The 22,251-nt window shown below is 45.2% G+C and overlaps 1 protein-coding gene across 1 annotated transcript; it reads right to left on the bottom strand.

Annotated features, from left to right (window-relative positions):
* Positions 1-603: 603 nt before the first annotated feature.
* On the bottom strand, positions 604-20,168 carry LOC107509038 (quinone oxidoreductase-like protein 2). The gene is made up of 10 exons (XM_016141239.2): positions 20,057-20,168; positions 19,865-19,973; positions 17,793-17,889; positions 16,424-16,482; positions 15,851-15,916; positions 14,956-15,065; positions 14,009-14,090; positions 10,220-10,401; positions 7,587-7,815; positions 604-2,384 (listed from the first exon to the last, which is right to left on the bottom strand). Exons 1-10 carry the CDS (start codon positions 20,104-20,106, stop codon positions 2,316-2,318), a joined length of 1,053 nt encoding a protein of 350 aa, XP_015996725.2. The 5' UTR covers positions 20,107-20,168; the 3' UTR covers positions 604-2,315.
* Between the last annotated feature and the right edge of the window lie 2,083 nt (positions 20,169-22,251).

Below are 22,251 nucleotides of genomic sequence, written 5' to 3'. Positions count from 1 at the left end.
AAGGAAATGGTTGTATATTATATAAATCCTCATTATGGGATACTAAGCAGCTATTAAAAAGGAGATAAATCTACATTTACTAATATGGAATGATGTCCATGACATATTATTGATTAAAAACAGTATATTACAGAACACTATGCATACTCTGATTCAGTTATTTTTAAAACCTAGGTAGCCTTTATTTAAAGAAGAATAACCTCTCTATGTATGCATATGTGCGTGTATGTGTTTTAAAAGGTCTACAATACCAACACAAAACCACTTACAGTGATTTCCCTGGAGAATGGGAATGAAACCAGATAGAGAAAAATAGGATAATAATTTCTACTGAGAAGCTTCTTGCTGGTTTGACCTTTCTCAGTGACCGCATGATATTGTTGTAATTATTTTAACAATGCCCGTTTTAAAGTAATGAGGCAATTCACTAAAGTTCAGGAAACTAACCATTTCTAAATATAGCAAATAAAAAAAAAAGAAAATTGTAACTATTTGGTATATAATTTCTCAACAATGATAAAGTTCCAAAAACCAGCATATTTCCAGCTCAAGTCTTCGATCTAACAATATGCAGTGATGAAGAAGCAAAATGGAAGAGAACAATTAGACAGGTCGGCATTCGTTCATTTAATTGGGTCTTCCCCTCACGTGAACTCTTACAAATGACAAAATAAAAAAATGAAAAATCACTGCTCTTGGGTTCACTTATACAATTTTAGAAGGAAAAGTAACAGAAAGAAATAATGGCGTAAACTTTTCTTCATTTACCTAGATATTTTTGTTGTTAAATAAAAGTGATTATGCAAAGACCTTCATGTTCCTTCACTTGCCAGATACATAACAAACCTTTTGTTGTCAAATAAGAGAAGACAGCGTCCTACAACCATGCACGTGGCAGAGGCAGGAGCGGGGATAAATGTCCTGGTGATGTGTAGCCAGGATTATTCCACAGCTATAGCACAAAAATCTCACTTTGGTGGCTGGGACAGGGGTGTACAGGTGGACAGGCCCACTGGCTCTGGGAGAGGAGAGGCAGGCGTGTGGGCGTGATTTCAGCAGCGCCGGCCTCCAGGGCGAGCTGGGCAGTCTGTGAATACAGAGTCAACGCTGTCATTTGGAGCTGCGAGGATTCTTTTTTTCAGACTCACTAATGGCTCAGATGGTGGGGCAACCAAACGATGACTAAAATATGAGTCAAACGCTTTCAGATCAAATTATTCCAGCGAAGCAGGAACAGAGGCAAGCAGAGAGCAGGTCATTAGGGGTTCTAACTAATGCTTGTTAAACCTGAAGAAACTCACTCTCCTTAATGGCTGCCTCTTTCAATCTATGTCATTTGGACATTAGTGAGCTGGGGACAGTCGGTCTTGATTACCAGTGACACCTACTGATCAGCTCAGCAGTGGGAAAGGGGGCTCCCAGCTGGGCTTGTGTACTTTCCCAATCCTGATTTGTCTTCCTTCTCTCTCGGGGTCTGTCCACCTCATTTTCAATTATCCCAAAGTGTGTCAGGAAATTCTAAAATTACCTTCAAAGTTGGTGTCTTGGTATTTTTGAAAGCCAGTTTTCATTGAAATACAAAAATAGTTCACATTAAGGAGAAAAGAAGTAAGGTTAGGGGAAGGTGGGTGAGGAGAGGCATGTTATTAACAGAAACCACAGGACATGCAGCCCCTGAAGGCAAAAATGTGGCAACTGGCCTTGAAAAAGGCAGCGGCAGGGGCTCTGGCCCTCAACAGACACATGGGTGGGTGGTTTCCCTGAAAGCCCCCTCCCCCTTTCTTCCACTAATTTCTTGGTTTCCCATTCTTTCCCCAAATGTTTACTCCCTATTTTACAATTCGGCTCCTCCAGAAGCATTATAGTGAGGAGACTTGAAATGATAGGTGTTTGCAAATGGCTTAGAATGCTAATCAGAAAACAAAGCCTGTACCACAGGTACTGGAACAGAAGCTCATCAAGAATAACGGGAAGCAACCCCATTCCCACCCCACATTCCTCCTTTTGAGGAACTATCTACCAGTCATACGGTAGAAGGAGCAGAGAACGATGTTCATCATCTAGCAAAGGTACGAGACCTCTCCCTGTTTTCCTGGCGTCCTTACTAACAGTCTCCTTTCACTCTCACAGGTCCAAGTTTGAACAACAGAACGGATGATCACACTTATTATAAGGAGCAAGAAAAAAAGATTCAAAGGCGACCGCAAGACTTTGAGCCTGAAGTAAGAAGGAAGGTGATAACACTGTCCGCGACACAGGTGAGAAATCGGGTTTGGGGAGAGACGCTGAGCTTGCTGTTGCTGTGCGGTGAGGATTCACTTGAGGGAGATGAGAACCTTGCCCATGGATCTGCGCTGGGTCACATGAAGGAAGGCATCGTTGACCTAAACGAACAAACAAAAGAACCCAAATGTGATTGGACTTGCACACATGCATATTTCAACGAACATTTGTCGCTGGTTCAATTCTTAAAGTAGCTAAAGTTTTAAGATGTGTCTTTAAGGAACCACATATAGGTAACTAAGTGATACTGACTATTACCACAAACGCAAAGGAAAATAATATTTAAGAGTAACCCAACCTCAGAATTTCTCTGTATAAACTATAATCTTCAATGTTGTCCAATAAATGACAGCAAGTAAAAAGTCCTCAGGCTTGTCCATACTCTACTGTGATACCTCTGTGTGGTATCACACAGAGCCACTGGCAGAAGAATCGATCATGTAATTTTTTATAATTTTTATAGTTTTTATTAAAATTGTCCTGTTTACAGTGTAACTGAAATTGCAATCTATCTCAAATCTTTTTCTAAAGGTTCAAGTGATCAAAGAGAAATTAAAAAGCAGCCGCAGTAATCAAGAACAGTGTGATATTGGTGAAAGAACAGACAAAAAGATTAACGGAGCAGTAGAGGGCCCCAAAACAGACCCGCACCAATGCAGTCAACTGATCTTTGAACAAGGAGCAAAGGTAATTCAATGAAGAAAGAATAGTCTTTTCGGAAAACAGTGCTGAACAACCAGACATCCACATGCAAAAAAAAAAAAAAAAAAAAAAAAAATGACATAAGTCACCTTCCTTACATCCTTCACAAAAATTACCTCAAAATGGGTCTTACATCTAATTGTAAAAGGCAAAACTGATTATGGTGGCAGGGAATCAAGTCAACCCTGAAGTTCATGCCAAGGAACTCCGGGTCTGTAAATTAGGGCGGGTGCACACCATGCAGCAGAGGGAAGCCATGGACTGGATCCAAGATCAGCAACACAGGTGGATCTTTAGAAGACAGCGCCACATACAAAATTCAGAAACAGGGTAAGGTTTACAGCACAACCCTACGTTGTTATTTGTTTACACAACGTGAGACTGACCTGGAGGAGGGAAAGGGATGGAGAGGTGTAAGGAATGGCAGTGGAAATGAGGATAAAGGGAATCAGGAAATACAGATGTCCATAAACATGCAAACAGAAAAGCAAAAGACGGGCCTTGTGTGAAAAGGTGGAAGATGTGCTTTGAAATGAGGATGGTGATTAAATAACCCTTTCTGCTTGAAATCTTCCTCAAGAAGCGTAAGAAAAATAAATAAATAAAAGTAAGCGGGGAAACAAATCGATCGTAGCATTCTCTCTGCAGCATGAAATTGCTGGTGTCAAAAACATCTGTCTTTCGGGGATTCGTGCCATCCCAATCTAGACGAATTTAGATGCATTCAGAGGAGATGGAAGAGAGATAAGACAGATGTTTGAAACATTCATCCCTGCCCTGTCAATCACTCAAAGGTACACCCTCCAGGTGACTCACAGCTGCGTCATGCTCCCCGTCAGTTAGAAGTCACATGTTCCCAGAGATCTGTCACAGCCCAACAACAAAAGTACTTGGGAACACAAGCATTAATTTGAGAGACTTTTTTCACCTGGCCTCCTAAAGAAATGAGGGGTCTCCTGCGAATAAAGGTTAACATAAAAAAGAAAGTTGCCACTTTCAATGCTAACCCTTACTTTTAATCATGTTGCATATCAATCTTTATAAAGATGTAGCACATATCGACAGACTTCTCTAAACAACAGTGACCCTAGGGGGAAAGCATAACCTTCTTGTTCCATGACTTGAACACAATTTTGAACATCTGTTTTTTTACTTCCTATTTTTCAGATCCTCTGCTGCTTCTCTCTCTGTCCTGCCGCCACTGCGGTTGTAATTGCAGCCGCTTTTGAAAATAACCCAGCTCTGTCTCTTTCTACCCGGTGTTTCTTTCTGGGCTGGGAAAACAGACAAGCAGTAGTGTTAAGGACTGGATGCTTCGTAAGAGTGCTAAGGGTCTGAGTGAGAGACACTAAGAATTGCATGGATTTAGACCAGAGTCTTTTGATGGCTAATTCAGAGAGATGCCTGGGGATATTCTTCTCCTTCTGTATTGTACAGGCTGCCTCTCAGTGAGAGAGGACCTCCATACTGATGCCTGAGAAATACAAAGGCTGTTCCCAGAACCTGATTCTCTGCCTTGCAGCGAATGAAGCCAAACTGAATTTGTCTCTGAAGATTTGCAACCTGAAATTTGGGGGCAGAATGAGGATATTGCTTTTGCTTTATATTCGGCTGTTAGAATTCTTAATTAGCTCATCAAGCAGGAATGATCAGAATAACCTACAGTTCCCCAAATATATTATGCCGATTCATGCTTCCTATTAAAACCAGCTCTCCCTCCCATCATAGCACTGTCCTGAGATCTTCCCAACTAAAAAATTAATTCTTTAAAGTCTTACTTTTTACTGATTGGCATACAGAATGCACCCCGTAACTATTTGGTGACTAAAGCAAACTCGTGAATGACTGAACATATCTGGGACTGAGTGAGATTGTTTTTACAAGGTAAACACAGTTACTGATACACTGTCATAGTTGAATTATAGTCTTCATATTATTGTTCTGATACAAGTTCATCTGAATCTTCTTTTAAAAGTCAGTCAATGCATTTCACCAAAAAAGATACAGATGGCAAACACGCATATGAAAAGATACTCAAGATCATTATTCATTAGAGAAATGCAAATTAAACCCACAATCAGATACCACTCCACACCTAGTAGAATGGCTACAATTAAAGAAAGCAACTGACAATACTAAATTCTGGCAGATGCAAAGTAATGGAAACTCTACATTGGTGGGAGTGAAAAATAATACAACCCTTTTTGATGAACTGTTTAGTGGTTATTAAAAGCTCAACATGGAGCAGCAAATCAGTACAAAATCCTGAAATGTTCAGACAGACAATGATGCTGGAGCACGTTTCCAGTTTAGAATACACACACGCGCATGCACACGCATGCACACACGTGCATGTGCACACACGTGCATGCACGCGCATACACAGTCGTTTTCTAAGCTTTAGCAGGTTCTGATTAATTTTTTCCAACATGTTAACTGATTTACATGAAAAATATTACTCAGGCTTTAAATTAAGTGAAATTAATTATATACGGATTTAATCATCTTCAGTTTAAAAGAACAAAATATATAAATTCTGGTACAACTCAGGAAAATTCGAGATTCCTGATCATTTTAACTATAAGATAGCTCCTTCACATAAATAATTCTCTGATAGACAGATAAACTCCAGACTTTAAATACTGGCTTGTTTGCAGAGAGTTTGACATGGCCATAAGGATCCTACATTCTGGCCTCAGACCAACCTGGACTGTCACTTACTACATATTATTGGGCAGGTGTCTCAGCCTCTACAAGTCATGATTTCTTCATCTATAAAATGTGATAAAAATGGCTCATACCTCAAAGGGTTGTTACGAAGATTAAATGAGAAAATGCATGCAAAGTACTTAGCACAGTTCTTGATCCGTAGTAATCACCTAATGTATAGGAGCTACCATTGGTACTATTATTCCTCTACACAGTTTGTATATTGAAAAGAATAGAAAGAGACAAAACAGTAAATGGGTAGTGTGAGAAGGAGATTCTGGAGACTGCCAGGGAGCCAGGCCTCGGAGAGCCAGTTGGTGACAGGAAGTTCAGTAGAGTGAGAAGAACTAGAAAAAAACCTCACACGCAGAGCCCGTGTTGGAAAGGAGAAAGGCAAGTGGAAGTGTTGAGAGAGGTTGGTAATTAGGCAGCTACTTCGCATCGAAGAGGAGAGAGACCCTCACTGTGGGTGGCTACGCCAATAACCTGCTTCTGGCTTTTTCCCATGCCCAAGCAGCACCCAGGGCATGCAAAGAGAAAAGACAGTTCAAACCAGCTCACATTTCCACTCCTGTGCTCCTCAAGCGTTCTTATGCTCTAGTGACGGGTGCATGGGAGCCTTGGGCAAAGCAAACCTCAGTTTACAGATCCCATGATAAAAGCCACAGGATGGAAGCAGACCCAGAAATTCTCCAAACTGGTAGTTTTCAAGTTTTTAAGCCATGAAACTGTTTCTTAAAAGAATGAACAACAACAACAAAAAACCCTAAAAAACACACAGCAACTCAGACCCCAGCAGAGATGGGGTCCCAGAGCCTGAGCAGCTCAGCTCTACCCCTGCCACCTCCACACCCCGACTGTGCCGCTGATATTGTCCTGTTAACTGAAGGTGAGAAAGAAAGGTGAGGTGACTTCCACGAAGATGCACACAGGGAAGCAAAGCTGGAAACAGAATCCGAACAGTTTTCCGACTGTCAGTCGGGTTCTCTTTCTACCACTGAACCTTCTCTTCTTGACAAACACACCGAAAAAGATGAGGAAGAAAGTAAACCATGCTGGAATGTGCCTCATCATAGGGGGAAAAAAAAAAAAAATGGAGGGCTGGTGAGCAAGGAAGTCTGGCAGTGACAGCTTGGGCTCTGCTAATCTGCATATGAACAAAACATCGCCTCCGCGGATGGCTGACTGGAGTCACCAAAACAGGTTTATGAACATTAAAACAAATTAAACCAAAAAAAAAAAAAAAAACCTTCACAGTGAATGCCTAAGAGTCACATTTACAACTATATTGCATATGCATGCACGCAGTTACACTCTGGAGGAAGTTTAAGCCACACTCGTGGGACTGTAGGGGAACGAGAAAAAGAGAGCGCACGGCCAACAAGATGAAGCACAGTGAGTGCCGGAGGAATCACAGTCGTGCGACGCCAGGCGCGCTTTGGCGTTTTGTTCACAGAACTCCAGCCTTGGATGATCTGGTTGCACTTTAAAGTGTTTGTATTCTAAAATCAAAGGTCAGAGCCCGTGCTTCCTTCTTAGACTTCTGTGCTGTGGAGTTCAGAGTTCTTATCGACGTGGGTAAATCATTTCCCAAGTCCCTTCGCTCCCCTCCAGAGACGCAGAGAGCCGTCAACGCCCAGCTCCTGCGTTGCCTTCGCGGGGTCTGCTTCCCAGGCGGCTGTCTGGGCCTGAGTCTGCAGCCATCCGACCCAGAAGACGAGGAGAAATCCTGTGCCCCTGTGGCCTGCGAGACCCCATCACTCGGGGTCGCATTTTTAACTTTTCATTCCATCAAAGGAGGATTTACAGTATCCAGATAGAAACCATTTGGTAGCTCAATACACATTATTTCCTGGCTGTATCCACAAACACATTCTTTAAGGGCATCTCACCTCCTCCAGCTTAAAAACTGCTCCGATGTACGGCTGAATGCGTCCTTGCTGGCAGTACTGAAGGGCAGAGGACATGCTCTTGGAGAAGACGGGAAAGTTCTGGTTTTTGTATTGGCCGTAGTACAGCCCCATGGCAGAGATATTCTTCAGGAGCAGGAGATTGGCCGGCACAGAAGCAATGGTTCCTCCAGCAAAACCCACCACCACAATCCTGCCCTCCCACGCCAGGCTGAGGGGGAAAAGGAGAAATGTTAAAAGGGATGCACATTCACACCCATTAGGATGGCAACTATTGAAAAAGAAGGAAGAAAAGAAGTGTTGGCAAGGATGTAGAGAAATGGGAACCCTCGAGCATCATTGCTGGAATCGTAAAATGGTACAACCGTTATGGACAACGGTACGGAGGTGCCTCCAAAAACTGAAAATAGAGCTACCATGTGATCGAGCGATCCCTTCTGGGGCTATATCCAAAGGGACTGAAAGCAGTCTTGACGAGATATTTACACACCCATGTGTATACAGCAGCACTAACTACAACCACCAAGATAGGAAAGCGACCCTCATGTCCATCAGCTAATGAATGGATAAACAAAATGTGGTCTACACAAAACAATGGAATGTTATTTCGCCCTAAAAGGGAAGGAAATTCTGTCATGTGCTACAACATGGATGAGCCTTAAGGACATTATGTCGAGTGAAATAAGCCAGACAAGAAAAGACAAATACTATAATGATTCATATGAGGTATCTAATGTAGTCAAATTCATAGAAACAGACAGAATGGTGGCTACCAGGGGCTGGGAAGAGGGGGGAATGGAGAGTTGTTATTTAATGGGTAAAAAATTTAAAATTTGCAAGACGGAAAAGTTATGGAGATCTGTTTTATGACAATGTGAATATGTCTAATGCTACTCAACTATACACTTAAAAATGGTCAATTGAGTAAATTTCATGTTATGTGATTTTTTCTTACCACAGTAAAAAATGTGGAATGGGAAAAAAAAAAAAAAAGCAATGTACATTAGTTCCTTGAGACAAAAAGAATAGAGGTTACCAGGGAGTTGGGGGAGAGGGGAGGGCAGTTATTATTTAATGGTTACAGAAATATTATTGGGGAAGGTTTCACACATTGTGGGCACATTTAATGCCACTGAACTGCACACTTATAAATGGTTAAAATGATAACTATTAGGTCATGTATATATGCCTTTTAAAGGAACACTGAACCTCTCTAGCTGGGACCTCCTGTTGACCTTACGAACTAGCAGGAATGAACCATCCTGTATCACTCTGGGTTCCTCAAGAGGAAAACATACAGCTAATTCATGAACAAGACAGCAGGGGGCCAGACGAAGTAGCCGGTTTCCTAAGCGGACCCGCTTTAGAATTAAGACTGTTCTAACTATTCTACTACTTTGTGCAAGAAAACCAGGAGTCGGCAAATGTCATTCCACATGCTGAACTCAGAGACAAAATCAGTCTGAAGCTTCTGAACTCAGGAAACAGGAGTAAGAGAGACACAGCAATGGAGCATCATTTGCTGGACACAGAGATTTACTTCAGGACTGCTTTAAGTTGTACGTTTCTCTAGAGAATCTTGAATCATCAATAAAAACTCAAGTTTTCTGCAGCCCATAATGAGAAGCACTATACAGCGCACAGGAAGCAGCGAGTTATAAAAATACGCTTTGTAAACATCTTTGATATAAAATATGGGTATGCTTGCTTGGTTTTTGCTTTTTGCTTTTCTTCTTTAGAAGGGAAATGGGCTGCTGTTGTCAAAACACTACTATCCAGAAGGCAGGAGCGGGGTGAGTGCCAACAGCTCCCGTCCCGGCTCACCATCTAGGCAAACGCTCCTTCCTCTCCCCTAAGCCCAGGGCCGGGCGCACTGGTGCCCGGGGGCACAGCACCGACTGGGTCCGTCCTGTGGGCAAGCTGCCTCCCTCTGCTGCTGCTCCTTCTACTTTAAACGGAGATAAACCCCAAAATTGTACTTGCCAGGATGACAGGAGAGGTGAAAGCCATAGTACAGAGCCGTCCAGAGGCCTTGGTTGAAAACAATGAGAATTGGTATACAGATAAAAATCCCACTAAATCTCCCGTGTTTTTCTTTCTTTCTTTCTTTCTTTCCTTCTTTCCTTCCTTCCTTCCTTCCTTCCTTCCTTCCTTCCTTCCTTCCTTCCTTTCTTTAAATAAAAGAAGTCAGGGAGACACCTACCCTGCTGGCTGCTTCAGAACCTAGCAGGATCAAAAGAATGTGTATATCTAACATCAGAACAGTGATCTCGTCAAGAATTACCCACACCGTGTATATAAAGCAATTAGTGGGGGCCAGCACAGCCGAATTTAACCCGTGTATAATTTTTAAAGTATTTGATATCGCCAGCTAGAGAGCCTTCCGTCATTTCTTGGGTATTTTCCAGTTGGATGTTTTGTTTTTTGCTATATTTAAGCATTTCCTGCTTCTAGTTCTTTCCACCCACCCGCTCAGCTATTCTCGCTGATGCCAGTGCCTGCAGGAAAAGTGAGCAGCGAAGAGGAAAGAGAAGCCGGGCCAGAAGGCAGATGGGGCTGGAGAGGCTTCCGCAGGGCCCCGGGCCCAGCCCGCTCTGGACAGAGCACGCGAGCACCTGTGGAGGGCCTCCAGGAAGATGTCCCCTCCCACGGTGTCCACGACCACGTTCACGCCGCCGCTGCCCGCCAGCCCCCTCACGGCCTCCTTCAGGCTGCCCCGGCTGTAGTTCACGCTGGCCTGTGCGCCCCTCCGCACGGCCAGCTCGCACTTCTCGTCGCTTCCAGCTGCAGCTATCACCTGCGTAAAGAACACAGCACTGCTGAGGCTCCGGGATGTGTGCTAAGAGGCGCTCGCACCACCGGCCCGACCTGTGACGAAAGGCGACCTCGCTGCCCTGCCCTCACGTCAGGCCCCAGGTACGCGCAGAACCGTCACACTGGCCCCTGCGTGTTCTATGTTTCCAGGAATCCTGGGACCCCAACAGGTCTAGGTAAAAGATGGTTCAGGAGACACTCAGAAAGTCCTCCGAATACGAACTATAAACCACCATCTCCTGAGTACCTACTATGGGTCAAATAGTAATGATATAAGCTAAATACCGAGTTTACAGTCAAGAAAGCAAGATACAGCAGTGTGATGGGGGGGGAGGGGAGTTCAGAGGTTTCTAGGACTGCAAATGGGAGGTATCCAACCTACACCTGGAAGATCAGGAAAGACTTCTGGGAAAGTAAAACATGATGCGATGGAAAGATCTTTAAGTCGGACAGACCTGAGTCCAAATGCTGACGCTGCTACTAACCAACTGTCACCTGAGACCAGTTACTTGGTGAGAGCTAACACTCACATAGTTTGTACTCCGTGTCAGGCACGATTCTAAAAACTTTATGTATATTAATAACTCATGCCATCTTAAGAGCCCCATATTACACGCTATTATTATTCCCATTTCAGAGATGAAGAAACTGAAGCAAAAGGAGTAACTTGCCCAAAGTCGCACAGCTGATGGGAGGCAGATCTGGAATCCAAAGCCCGGTTAATCCAACTCCAGCATTCACGCCCTTAACCTCTCCGCGCTCTTGCCAATCCCTAGGTGTCAGTTACCTCGTCCACAAAGTAAGATTTAAGAATTCCATGGAATGCTGTATGTGAAGCTCTTAGAAAATGAAGTGTTAGGTAAACTGAATCTATTGTTACATATATGTGTGTGTGTGTGTGTGTGTGTGTGTGTGTGTGTGTGTGTATATAACCACTTATTCCATTTAAACCTCATAAGAACATTAGGAGGCTGTATAATTACATCCACTCTATAGCTGGAGACATAGACCCAGAGAGGTTAAGTAAGCAATACACGATCACGTGATAGAACAACTTTTCAAACCCAATGCTGCCTGACTCCAAAGTCCATGCTTTTCCGCTCCACCGCCCTGGGAGAAAACCATGCCAAAGGCCTGGCAATGATGGTGTTGATGGCTAGGGGCCACACTGTGAGGAGCTCTGGGGTTTGGAAGTCTCCAGAAAAAATTTCAAACACTCAAGCACTGCCTAGGAGTGCCTCATCACTGGGCGCACCCACTTTGGCCCCAAGATGACATTCGGAACGTGCATGCAGACACTCAAGAACACCAGTGCCCTAGGGTTCCAAACTCAGCCACGACCGTTTGAAACTGGAAGGTGCCTCCACACACTCCCCAGTGGAGCCCTGAAACAGTTGCAGGGCACGGAAGGCTCCCAGCATGCAGCACCAGGGTGTGCGACACCTGCCTGGAGTCAGGCAGCCGACCCCAACCCCGGCATTCTCAGTGGATCCCCCAGGCCTGCCGTGAATCATTTCCTCTCGCGGCGCCTCACTTTCTTCATCTGCGAAATAGGGACAATAAACACTTAAACCACCCATCTCCAAGGGGTTTTGAGGAGCAAGGGTCGGGTAATTGCTGGGGAGGCTCTTTGAAAGCCATACGAAATGTCGTGAATGGCGGCCATTATCAAAATGACCTGTTCCAAGTAGGTGTATAATGACATTATTTTTTTTTTGTCTGCTTTTGTGTAAAACCATTATTGCTGACGAAAACCATAAAGCTTAATTTCAATATCTGAATTGAAGTGAACTTTTCTTTCTACTTAACCTCCTGTAACCATTGAGAACAAATGATACAATTTTCTCTTCTCAGAAACGTTAAACACTCAGTGGCTCTAGACAATGAAACTAATTCTGATGCCTCCAAGAGAGATGCTAAACGCCCTTGCTTCTGACATCAAATGTGTTAACAGTCCATGAGGAGGCTCCTGGCAGCTAGGGTTGCTTTCGAAACTCACACGTCCTTCCCAAAGGAACGGAACGTGAGAAGGAGAGATGACGCCTGAAGAAACTCCAGACCAATCCAATTATCTCCCAGCCTGAGTATCCCGATACCTTCTGGACACCCCAACGCCCCACAGGAACCTGACGCTCAACAGCATCCAAAACTGAACTCGCCACTTCCTCCCGAGTTCTCCACCTCAATAGATGGTAAACCCACAAGTTAACCTAGTTTGCTCCTTCCCACTCAACGTCTAATAATAACCGGATCCCATTTTGAGAGATTCTTACCGACATGCCATGCCTCCCAACGGGTGCACTGCACTTGGAATTCCAATATTCCCACAACCACCCTATAAGGAGAACATCATTTTGCCCATGAGGAAACTGAAGGGACTAAGCTAAAGGCAGAGCTGGAATGTGAACCCAGGTGAGGCGAATGTCCAAGTCTGTGGTCCTTCAACTGTATTAGGATGCTCTCCCGTCAGCAAATTCTCTATTTTCTTCCACTTTAGCATCCCTCGATTCATCACCTCCACTGCCTTGGTTCAAGTATCATCACCTCCAGCTCAGATTCTCCAAGAGTCTTCCCTACCACCCTCAGACCGCCCCGACCTTACCTGTATCCCTCATCCCTGCTACTAGAGTGAACTTTGCAAAGATGATCATGCCACTTCCCTACTCAGAACCCTTTATAGCTTCCGGTAAGTGTTCACATTCTTCAGCACCTTCTGACCTTATCTCTGTCCACCTCTCGAGTCACCTTCCACCATTCCCCACACAGAGTCTCTGCTCCACGGGTGCTAGTCCCTGAATGCATCATGTTAGTTCCTATTTCTCTGTCTTCTAATAGGTCCTCCCACCACCAGGATGGCCTTCGCATCCCTTCTCCCACTATTCGAATGCTACCAAGCCTTCAAAAATTCCGCTTCAATGTCCACGTTCTCCATCATCAATGTCCCTCCTTCTCTGAAACCCGCAGCCTCAGCGAGACACCCCTGTAGAGACTTCAGTCTTTCACTTATTCGTTCGTTATTTCGGAAATAGTTATTGGTGCCCACTGCGGTCTAGGCACCATGCCGGGCACTGGGACTGCCACGACGAACCGGACAGACACTGCCCCTGCCGTCATGGGGACTCCAGGCCAGCGGGTGAAGGACGTTATTCCAACAGTGACACAAGTAAATGACTCAGCATGCACTGAGGTGTGCACTATGGAAGAGAAGCATAGGATGCTACGGGACTATATACGAATAGTGGGAGGAGGGGATTGACATCTCCTAAGGGACAGAGAACACATCCCTAAAAAGTAGCATCTGCGTTTAAATCTGAAGAGTGGGAGTAGAGGGCAGTTCAGAGCCTGACAGATAGAAGGGAGAGCGTCTGCGGAGGCTGCAAAGCCGGGCGCCAGTACCTAGAAGGACGAATGATCTACTCCTAGGTCCCCTTGCTAGTCTAATAGCAAACAGTTGGCAAGACCCGACTCTAGGAGACTCTGTAGCCCCAGGACCGTGCACATGGCTTTTAATAAATGAATGGATTCAGTCCATGTTTGAAAACCATATTTGGAGGTGTAATTTTTTTAAGTGGAGACTCCGACATACAGACCCTGGCCTGAAGAACCTTCGTTGCCACGTCTGTCACTGCAAGGCCTGTGGCTCCGGCTGCTGCCGTCACCAAAACGGTTTCTCTGTGCCAAAGAGAGAAGAATGTTACTTCAGAAACTAAAAACCATCCGGCAGTTTGATTCCATGAACATTTTGAAACCAGGACGTTTTAAAGTGAGAACTTGGAGATCCTTTCATTCAACCCTTTATGTACCTCTGTTCCCCAGCCTTTAGAGCTGGGCGATGGCTAGATTGGTGCTAATTAGGTCCAGTTCTGAAGATTCCCCAGGAAAAAAAAATCCCTTAATCTCTCTAGGGAGCCTCTTCCTCATGCCAGTGGCAGCTCCTCCTTTGAGCTACCCCTCCAGTTTCTGCTTCAGAAATTCTGTCCTAAAATCATTCTCATACTAAGCACTGCTGACTTGAGAAGGTGGTGGCCACAGAATGACCACTGCTCGAGTAAACCCATCTCTCTGGGGCCAGGCTGAGGATCTCTGAAAAGATCAAAAGGCAGTGAGTATACTCTGGGCACAGCAGGAAACATCAGTGCCCCTGAGTTTAAAACACCCCAGTTAGGTCCACCCAAGCAAGCCTCACGGAAACAAATGCCACAAGCCTCCATTAAACCCGAAGGAAAGGAGTTTAAACAAACCAACTCTAAACTTCAAGGCTCTCTAGGAGGTGATATCCAGGGTGGTCAAGCTTGACAGAGATATTCCCCCAAATTCACAATGGCCAAGTTCAGAGTCTATCACTTCCTCCCAGACTAAAGGATCTCCCCACCATCACCAGACCCCAGCCTCGGGTCACTACTTTCCTTCGGCTTTTCCTTACACCGACTGAACACGCGCTAAAGGTCAGGCAAGGGAAGGGAAGAGGCAAGGCCTCGGGCACTTGCGGTAGCAGAGAGGGTCCTATCTAGCCCTCTGTTGTCTATACAGTCCTCACCCAGGTCGGGTGCATGCCCGATGCTCCAGGGCCATAATAGCAGTGCCATAAGACACAGGCAGGGCAGCAGCTTCTCGGAAGGAGACCCTTTCCGGAATCTGCCACAGTGCCTATAAAACAGATAACAGCGCCTTAGGAATTGAGTACGTGTAGCTGTTCAGAAAGGCTGCCCAGTAAATACTATGATTTGATTGAGAGACTGATCTGCAAAGAGAAACACATGTTAGGTACCAAGCTCAGTGGAAGTCAAGGTCACAAGCACACAGTGGCCAAGCTCAAGGCTTGGGTGCATTGGTCTTCAAAATTCCTAAGGTTGCATCTGCTCAGGAAGGAACCGACTTATGGAGAATGGAACACAGACCATTGTATTATAACGGCCAAATTGGATGTTATGTGAATTTTACTGCAATGAAACTGTGGAAAAAACCATGCCGTTCTCTGCTAGGGGGCTTTATTCACATCCTGCACGACCTGATCTGGCTACCCATTCCCAGGGCTGGCTCCGTTCCCAGGGATATCTCTTTCACGAGCTTCCTGTGGGAGCCCATTACATCAGCTCAATGCACCAAATCAGTTTTTCTACCAAAACTACCTGTGGTCCAATTAGCCAGCCAGCCAGCCAGCCAGCCCAGTTGCTCCACGACTCAGAAAGCAAAATGCTTCCTCATTAAACCACTCCCCACAAAGTTCTGTGCAAGGGTTGTCACACCCATTGAAAAAAGGGGGTTAGCATTTGAAATAAAGACGAGCTTGGCTAAGAAACAAGATCCGACCAAATGAATTCAGAGAAAAAAGGAGGGAGGTGGGGAAGGTGAATGAAGAATGAGAGACATGTAGAAATTAAAGGAAAAAGAGGGAAAAATCCCCAAGCATTAATACTGAGAGGCAGGGATACCTTCTGGTCAACAATTTGTTCTTCGGCCATACAATTAAATTTATTCACACCAATAACTCGATCTCCCTGAAGGAAAAATAGCGGTGAGGTCAGGTTCAAATGCATGGCCCTGCCATTTCCCTCTTCCTGAATTAATCCCAAAAAAAGAAAATCTTTGTTTCTGACCCCGCAAATCACAGGTTTGCCTTAATTATCCACTCGTAGTTAATGTTTAGTTAATAGTTTAGTCATTTTCTCCAACCTGAGACAATGATATGGACCTCAATTAGAATATGAATTTGGATATCAATTAGAATCCCAGTGTTAATTTCTTTTTAAAATTTGAGAATTTTCTATCCTCCCGCTAACTAAAGACTGAAGTGCTGTCTTTTATTAGCAATAAAGTGTTTAACAAAGCCAGGAACTTGTCCTGGGTCCCTTCTCCCAATTCAGAACTTGTTTCTTTCCCTTCCATCTTCATTCCCCTCTGCCTTCCGCTGGCAAAGGCCAGGAGAAGCAAGACCCTTTGGCTACAAATAACAGCACATGTCTCGTAGCCACACACATCGATTCCCTAGATGTCAACTAATGTACCTTTTTCACGGTGCTGACTTCTGTGCCTGTCTCCAACACGGTCCCAGAAAACTCCATTCCTAAAACAAATTGTTTAAAGATTAGGTTATCTGTAAAGCCCAGCACCATGGAGGTGGAAAATTCCCGATCCATGGACCATCCTACCAGCTTTCTGGAGCTGAGAGGGTTTCAGCGTTCCCCCTCCCAGGAAAGAGGGTAACCGTTGTACCCAAAGCACAGGAAAGTGAATTTAAGATTGCGTGAAGGCAACTTGAAAAGCTATAGCAGTCCCATTCTTACCAGGACACAAAGGAGAATTTCAAGAATGGGCAAAAGCACAGAGAATCACAGATATACAAGTACATACCTGGACCCTGATCACTGAGGCCTTGGGCACCCACAGTGCCCAAATTACAATGTTCATCATCTTATGTCTATCTGTTGCCATATCTTCTCTTCTGGATTACGAGGCTTTCAAGCACATGAATTATTCATACAGTGCTTGGCCCAAATGGATGAACTGGTGTTGTCTGCCCTTTCCTCTTCCACCTCTGAAATTTCTGAATTTAATGACCATGCATCTCCCACTCGAGCTACCACAGGGATAACTGAATTGAATATGACATCTTCCCCTCAATCCAGCATTTCGACCAATACAAACAGAAGGAAGTGGTTCCAACCGTTGAGACACAGCCAAACACCCTAAGGCCAAAACACAGTGACTATTTTGCAATCACCATCACCGTGTCCTTAATAGCACATATCTACAAAGATAGAACATGTATATAATATGTACATGCTGAGCTATAGCAACATCTCTTTAAATAAATTTCAACCACAAAAGTCAGTCATTAGTCCGCACATTTAGTATCTAAATGTAATTCGATTGGTATAATGAAAATCAAACAGTGGGCTGCTAGAAATGCCTAAACTCCTTTTCCTTCTTTCTGATCCCTTTATGTTAGATTCATTTGGAAATGTGTTTGTGAGGACCGAGAGTTTCAACGGCAAACAGACAGTTATGATCCTTAAGTGAAAAACACAATTTAGGCAATACTGAAGAATAAAAAGGAATAACTAGGACCAGTGATGATCCAGAATAGAATTCTGGTGAACATAATGACCTGTGAACAGTCGTTGGGTCATTTATTTATTTTTAAAGTATGTATTGAGCATCTACTCTAAGACAATCACAATACAATGATGGGAGGTATAAGGAGGGTAAGACAGTCCTAGAAATTTCCCTCCAGGGGTTCACAATCTCGTGCTTCTAATGAGTGGTGAGGCTAAGATAGCCGAGTTAACATCGACAGGGTCGCACCTGAGATGAAGCGCCTGGTTCTGAAATTGTCTCTTCTTTTCCTGCAGCACGTGGCCCCTTCATACTCACCAGGTGTGAAAGGAAGGTGTTGCTTTTCCTGATACTGACCACGGCAGACCAAAATATCAGCAAAGTTAACTCCACAGAAATGGACATCAACTCTGACCTGCAAAAGGAACGGAGTGCAACATATCCATGCAAAATCCATTCGGTTATACCAAAATAGTAACTGAGTATCTCCTGTATGCCAGGGAGAGGGGGGAGGGAACAAGGAGAGGGTACTGAACTCAGTGTATAATCACGAAGCAAAATGTGCAAGGCTCCTACCTTCGTGAAGCTAAGAGTATGGCAGAGAAGACAATAACCAAATAATTATGAGGATTTATATGTTAAATTACACTCCTACACAACATGCTAAAGATAGAACTATGTAGTACTATGAAAGCACATAATGGGGTGAGTTGACCATTTGGGGGTGGTCAGGAAAAATCCCTGAGAAAGTCACACCTTAACTAAGCACAGCTAACAGTTAACTATTCAAAATGGGGAGGCGGGAGCCTGGCACAGACCAAAACAATGGCGTGTGCAAAGGCCCTGTGGGCAGGACAGAAGGAAAACCAGCGAGCCTGGAGCACAACGAGGAAAAAGAGAAGGGGTCAGAGAGCAGGTCTCACACCCTCCGAGGGTTTGCAGGCGTTAGTGAGGCTCTTAGCCTTCGGAGTAGGAACAACGGTAAGACATCGAAAGAGTTTAGCAGAAGGGTAACAAGATCGTTTGTTTTGAGAACCAGGACTCTTCCCGGAGGCGAGTTCTGTGTTTTGTGTTTGGTGACAGTGCTCACGCTGAGGCAGGCAGGTCTGCATCAGGGTAACCGGCAACGTCTCTCGACCTTGTGGGCCAGTGGTTCTCCAAGTGTGGTCCCCAGACCGTGAGCATCAGTGTCACCTGGGAATTTCAAATTCTCAGGCCCCACCCCGAGCTACTAAATCAGAAACTCTGGGGACGTAGCCCAGCGAACTGTTTTAACAAGCCCCGGGTGATCATGATGCGGGCTGACGTAAGAGCACTACTGTCTCAACGGGGCTGGGCATTAGAGGAAATAAAGGCTGAGAAACAGAGTCGCTGACACTTATTTGTTTTGTTTAAATTTCCATCTTAGTACAGAGGTTAACTGTGTTGGTGAGAAGACATTTTTATCACACACACACACAAAAAGGCACAGTAAAGCACGTCCCAGCTCTCAGGAGCTAATTCCTTACACGTCAGTGTCTGGACAAACAACAGAACAAAGGAGCCCCGCCTTCAGCCTGTGCACATTGTGCGCATGACACGTTAGCTGTTGACATGTGCAGCACACGTATGACCTCAAGCCACTCCACCTTGATTCGAGGATGATGTAGGATGAGTCCAGCACATGTGTCCCAGGAAGCAGACTGGCTGCCATCATGTGCTCGAATAATCCTTTTGGCCACAGAGTTCGTGTTAGTGACACTTTGGGGCTACCGCCCCATTTCTCCCTCTGGCCAGTGGTCCCTGACACTGAGGCTCACTGCCTGCTGCACCTCGTCAGAGGGTCTCATTCTCCAGGTCACCAGAGTGGTTCAACCCACAAGACCGAAGGGACTCCCACATTTCACTGGAAATGCCCACGACCCTGAACTAACTCCACCCCAAATCACCGCCGCACACCAGAGGAGAGCACGTGGCACATATTCTGATGGAAATGCAGGACATTGCCAGGCTGGTTTTAGGAAGGCCGGTGGGCGGATAATTAGATGCCCACACCGATGAGGAAAAGGACAGGGTCCATTTATCTGTGTTCAATCAATAACTTGCCGGTGGCTATGCAAAATCGTGTGAAAAATCAGACTCCTGTTTCTAAGGCAACAGCTCTGGGGCCTTCAGAAAGAGGGCTCCGTTTGTGTTTGGGGAACAATCTTTCTTTAGCCCTTTTGGCCTTTTTGTGAGCCCCGAAGGGGGCCTTCTAGCCAGGACGAAGTTGCGCTCCGGTGTCCCGGCCGCCCCCTAGCTGACCTCTTGGGAACTCAATCCAAGATGGAAGCTGCGGAGTGTGCGTGGTGGTGGCCTCGGAGAAAGTGAAAGGGTGTCAAGAGGTCGGGAGGGTAAACCAGGCCCCCTACCTCGTGAGGCCGGACAGGGCGGGGGGCGACCTCCTCGATGGCCAGAGGCTGCTTCAGTTCGGTGCACAGCGCGGCGCGGTAGTGGCGGATGCTGCCCAGCAGGGCCCTCCTACGACAAGGGACGAGACCTGGGTTACTCAGGGGGACGCCCCGCAGCTGCCTTAAGGGCTCAAAGTCGAGTCGGAGTCGCACCTGCAGAGTCGCACCCAAGGGAAGCACCGCCTCCAAACGACCACCGCCATGGTCCCTCGGGGGTATGCGCGAGCAGGTGGGTAGTACCAGCCGAAGAAAAAGAGCGGACGCCCCCCCCCCCCCCCCCCCCCCGCCCCCGCCCCCCCGCCCCCCCCCCCCCCCCCCGCCCCCGCCCCCGCCCCCGCCCCCGCCCCCGCCCCCGCCCCCGCCGCGCCCCGCCCCGGCGTGCGACCGCGAGCGCGGAAGAGCGGCAGCCGCGCGTCCCAAGAGAAGCCCAGACCCAGGCTGCGCGCAGCCGCGCCCTTGGCCAGCCCACCCGCGTGGCTCGCTGCAGCGACCCGGGCGCCCGAGTTCCTTCGTCCCGCGGGCTTCCTGGAGGGGGGAGCCTGGTGGAGAGGAAAGAAAACGAGTAAAAGGAAATCGATTATCCGAGATTTACCCTTTGTTGCAATTTTTGGAGCAAATTTAGGAGATTTTTTAAATCACACTTGGCGACATTTAAATAGCGGTTCTTGGGTCCTCTGCGTGCAAAATCCTAAATGCATAGGTAAAAGTTTTAATGTCTGCGTTCAACACCTTACTAGAGCAAAATTCTTATCACCTATTTTCTCATCCCTACAGGACCATTTACACTTAAACTATATGGATATTATTAATCCAATGTGGAATGATCCTGAACAAATGCAAAGAATATGTCCAATTAAAGTCGAGCCAAAAGCTTGTCATTTTCATCGTTTTTGGTGCCTAGCACATAGTGGATGTTCAGTAATTGATCCAATGACCACATAATTTCTAGGTGAAAAGGTACACTCGAAAAACTGAAAACATAGCAATCGGAAATATTATAAAACTGGGTAGGCCTCTGTTGCAACCATAATCAAATATTTATATACTGGCAAAATAAGAGAAGCACATGTTATCCTGGGAAGTATGTTTCATTTGACAGGGAGCTTTAAAGACAGCATGATGTCTTTAAAACACGTCTGGTCAGAACATAGCCTCTGAGGCTCAAGCCCAGCTCTACCACCTATCCGTGTGGCTTTGTCATCGATATCTGATGACAGTGGACCTTTTCCTCCTCCATAACGTGAAAGCGTTGGGCAGGATAATCCTCAAGATGCTATATTTGGTTTCCAGTTTGGGATGGAAACAACAGTCCAAGACAGCAAGTCACCTGGAAGGAATGATCAGAAATTGAATAAAGGAAAACCAGAGAGCAAAGAGGAAGGAGGAATGACCTTGAGAGTATGGCCTAAAGGCTCTGGGGGAAAGGAACCCCAGAACCAGGTCCCCACCATAGGTATGTAGTAAAGGCCACTGTTACCTTAAGAGCACTCACAGGAAATTTGACAAGTCGTTTTAGCCCTGACCCCTCGAGAGGAAACTCCTGCCTATGAGGAACAAGGTCTAGAATGTGAGAAAATGAAAACAAACAAAACAAGTATTTCCAATGAGACACTTTGTAAACTCTTAGTCATTAAGCACATAAAATCAAGCCAGGAATAATGGAGAAATACTAACATCATTATCATCAAAGTGAACATTCTGGTTGCCAAATAACAGTGAGCAATGAGAAATCTCAAGTTTATGAAGTGTGAAACCAGGATTGATTGTTCCGAGGATGAAATGAGTTGTTGCATGTGGAAAATGCTTTGTAAAATATTAGGTATTTGTTCAAGATGTAAAGCAAGCAATTTTTAATTGAGCTGCTTAAAAGCAGCAACCATTCCTTAATATCTTTTATGTTTGTGGTACTTTGCAAAACGCAACACTTACAGGCATTTAATACATGCTTCTATAATGAATTGTTGAATGAGCCCTCCATTATCTGGTATCATTATTCCAGACAATTGGAAGGATCTTTAAGCATCAAGTCTTTTATTTTTGATTAAGTATTTCCAGGGAATTTTTTTCTATTGTGGTTTTCATAATATCCTCGTCATTGTTGGAGAATCAGTACGTTGATCAAATCCATCAATACTGTATTCTACATTTATAACAATATCTGAAGAAGATAGTAAAAGTCACTTTAAGAAGAATCTTGGAGGGAGATGAAAGTATCTTAGGTAATTGAGGTGATTTTAAGCACTTACATGTAAAATAACTTTCACATTGCCAAAGAGCTTCGAAGGTAAGTGATAAGGCGATTAGCAGTGGTTGCTATAGTAGCAAAAGAACTATTCAGCCCCTGCTTC

Source organism: Rousettus aegyptiacus, unplaced genomic scaffold (genome assembly GCF_014176215.1).
Source record: "Rousettus aegyptiacus isolate mRouAeg1 unplaced genomic scaffold, mRouAeg1.p scaffold_m13_p_17, whole genome shotgun sequence".
NCBI classification, from domain to species: Eukaryota; Metazoa; Chordata; class Mammalia; order Chiroptera; family Pteropodidae; genus Rousettus; species Rousettus aegyptiacus.
Note: the sequence above shows the minus strand (reverse complement) of the source record. Positions and strands in the feature narration are given on the sequence as shown.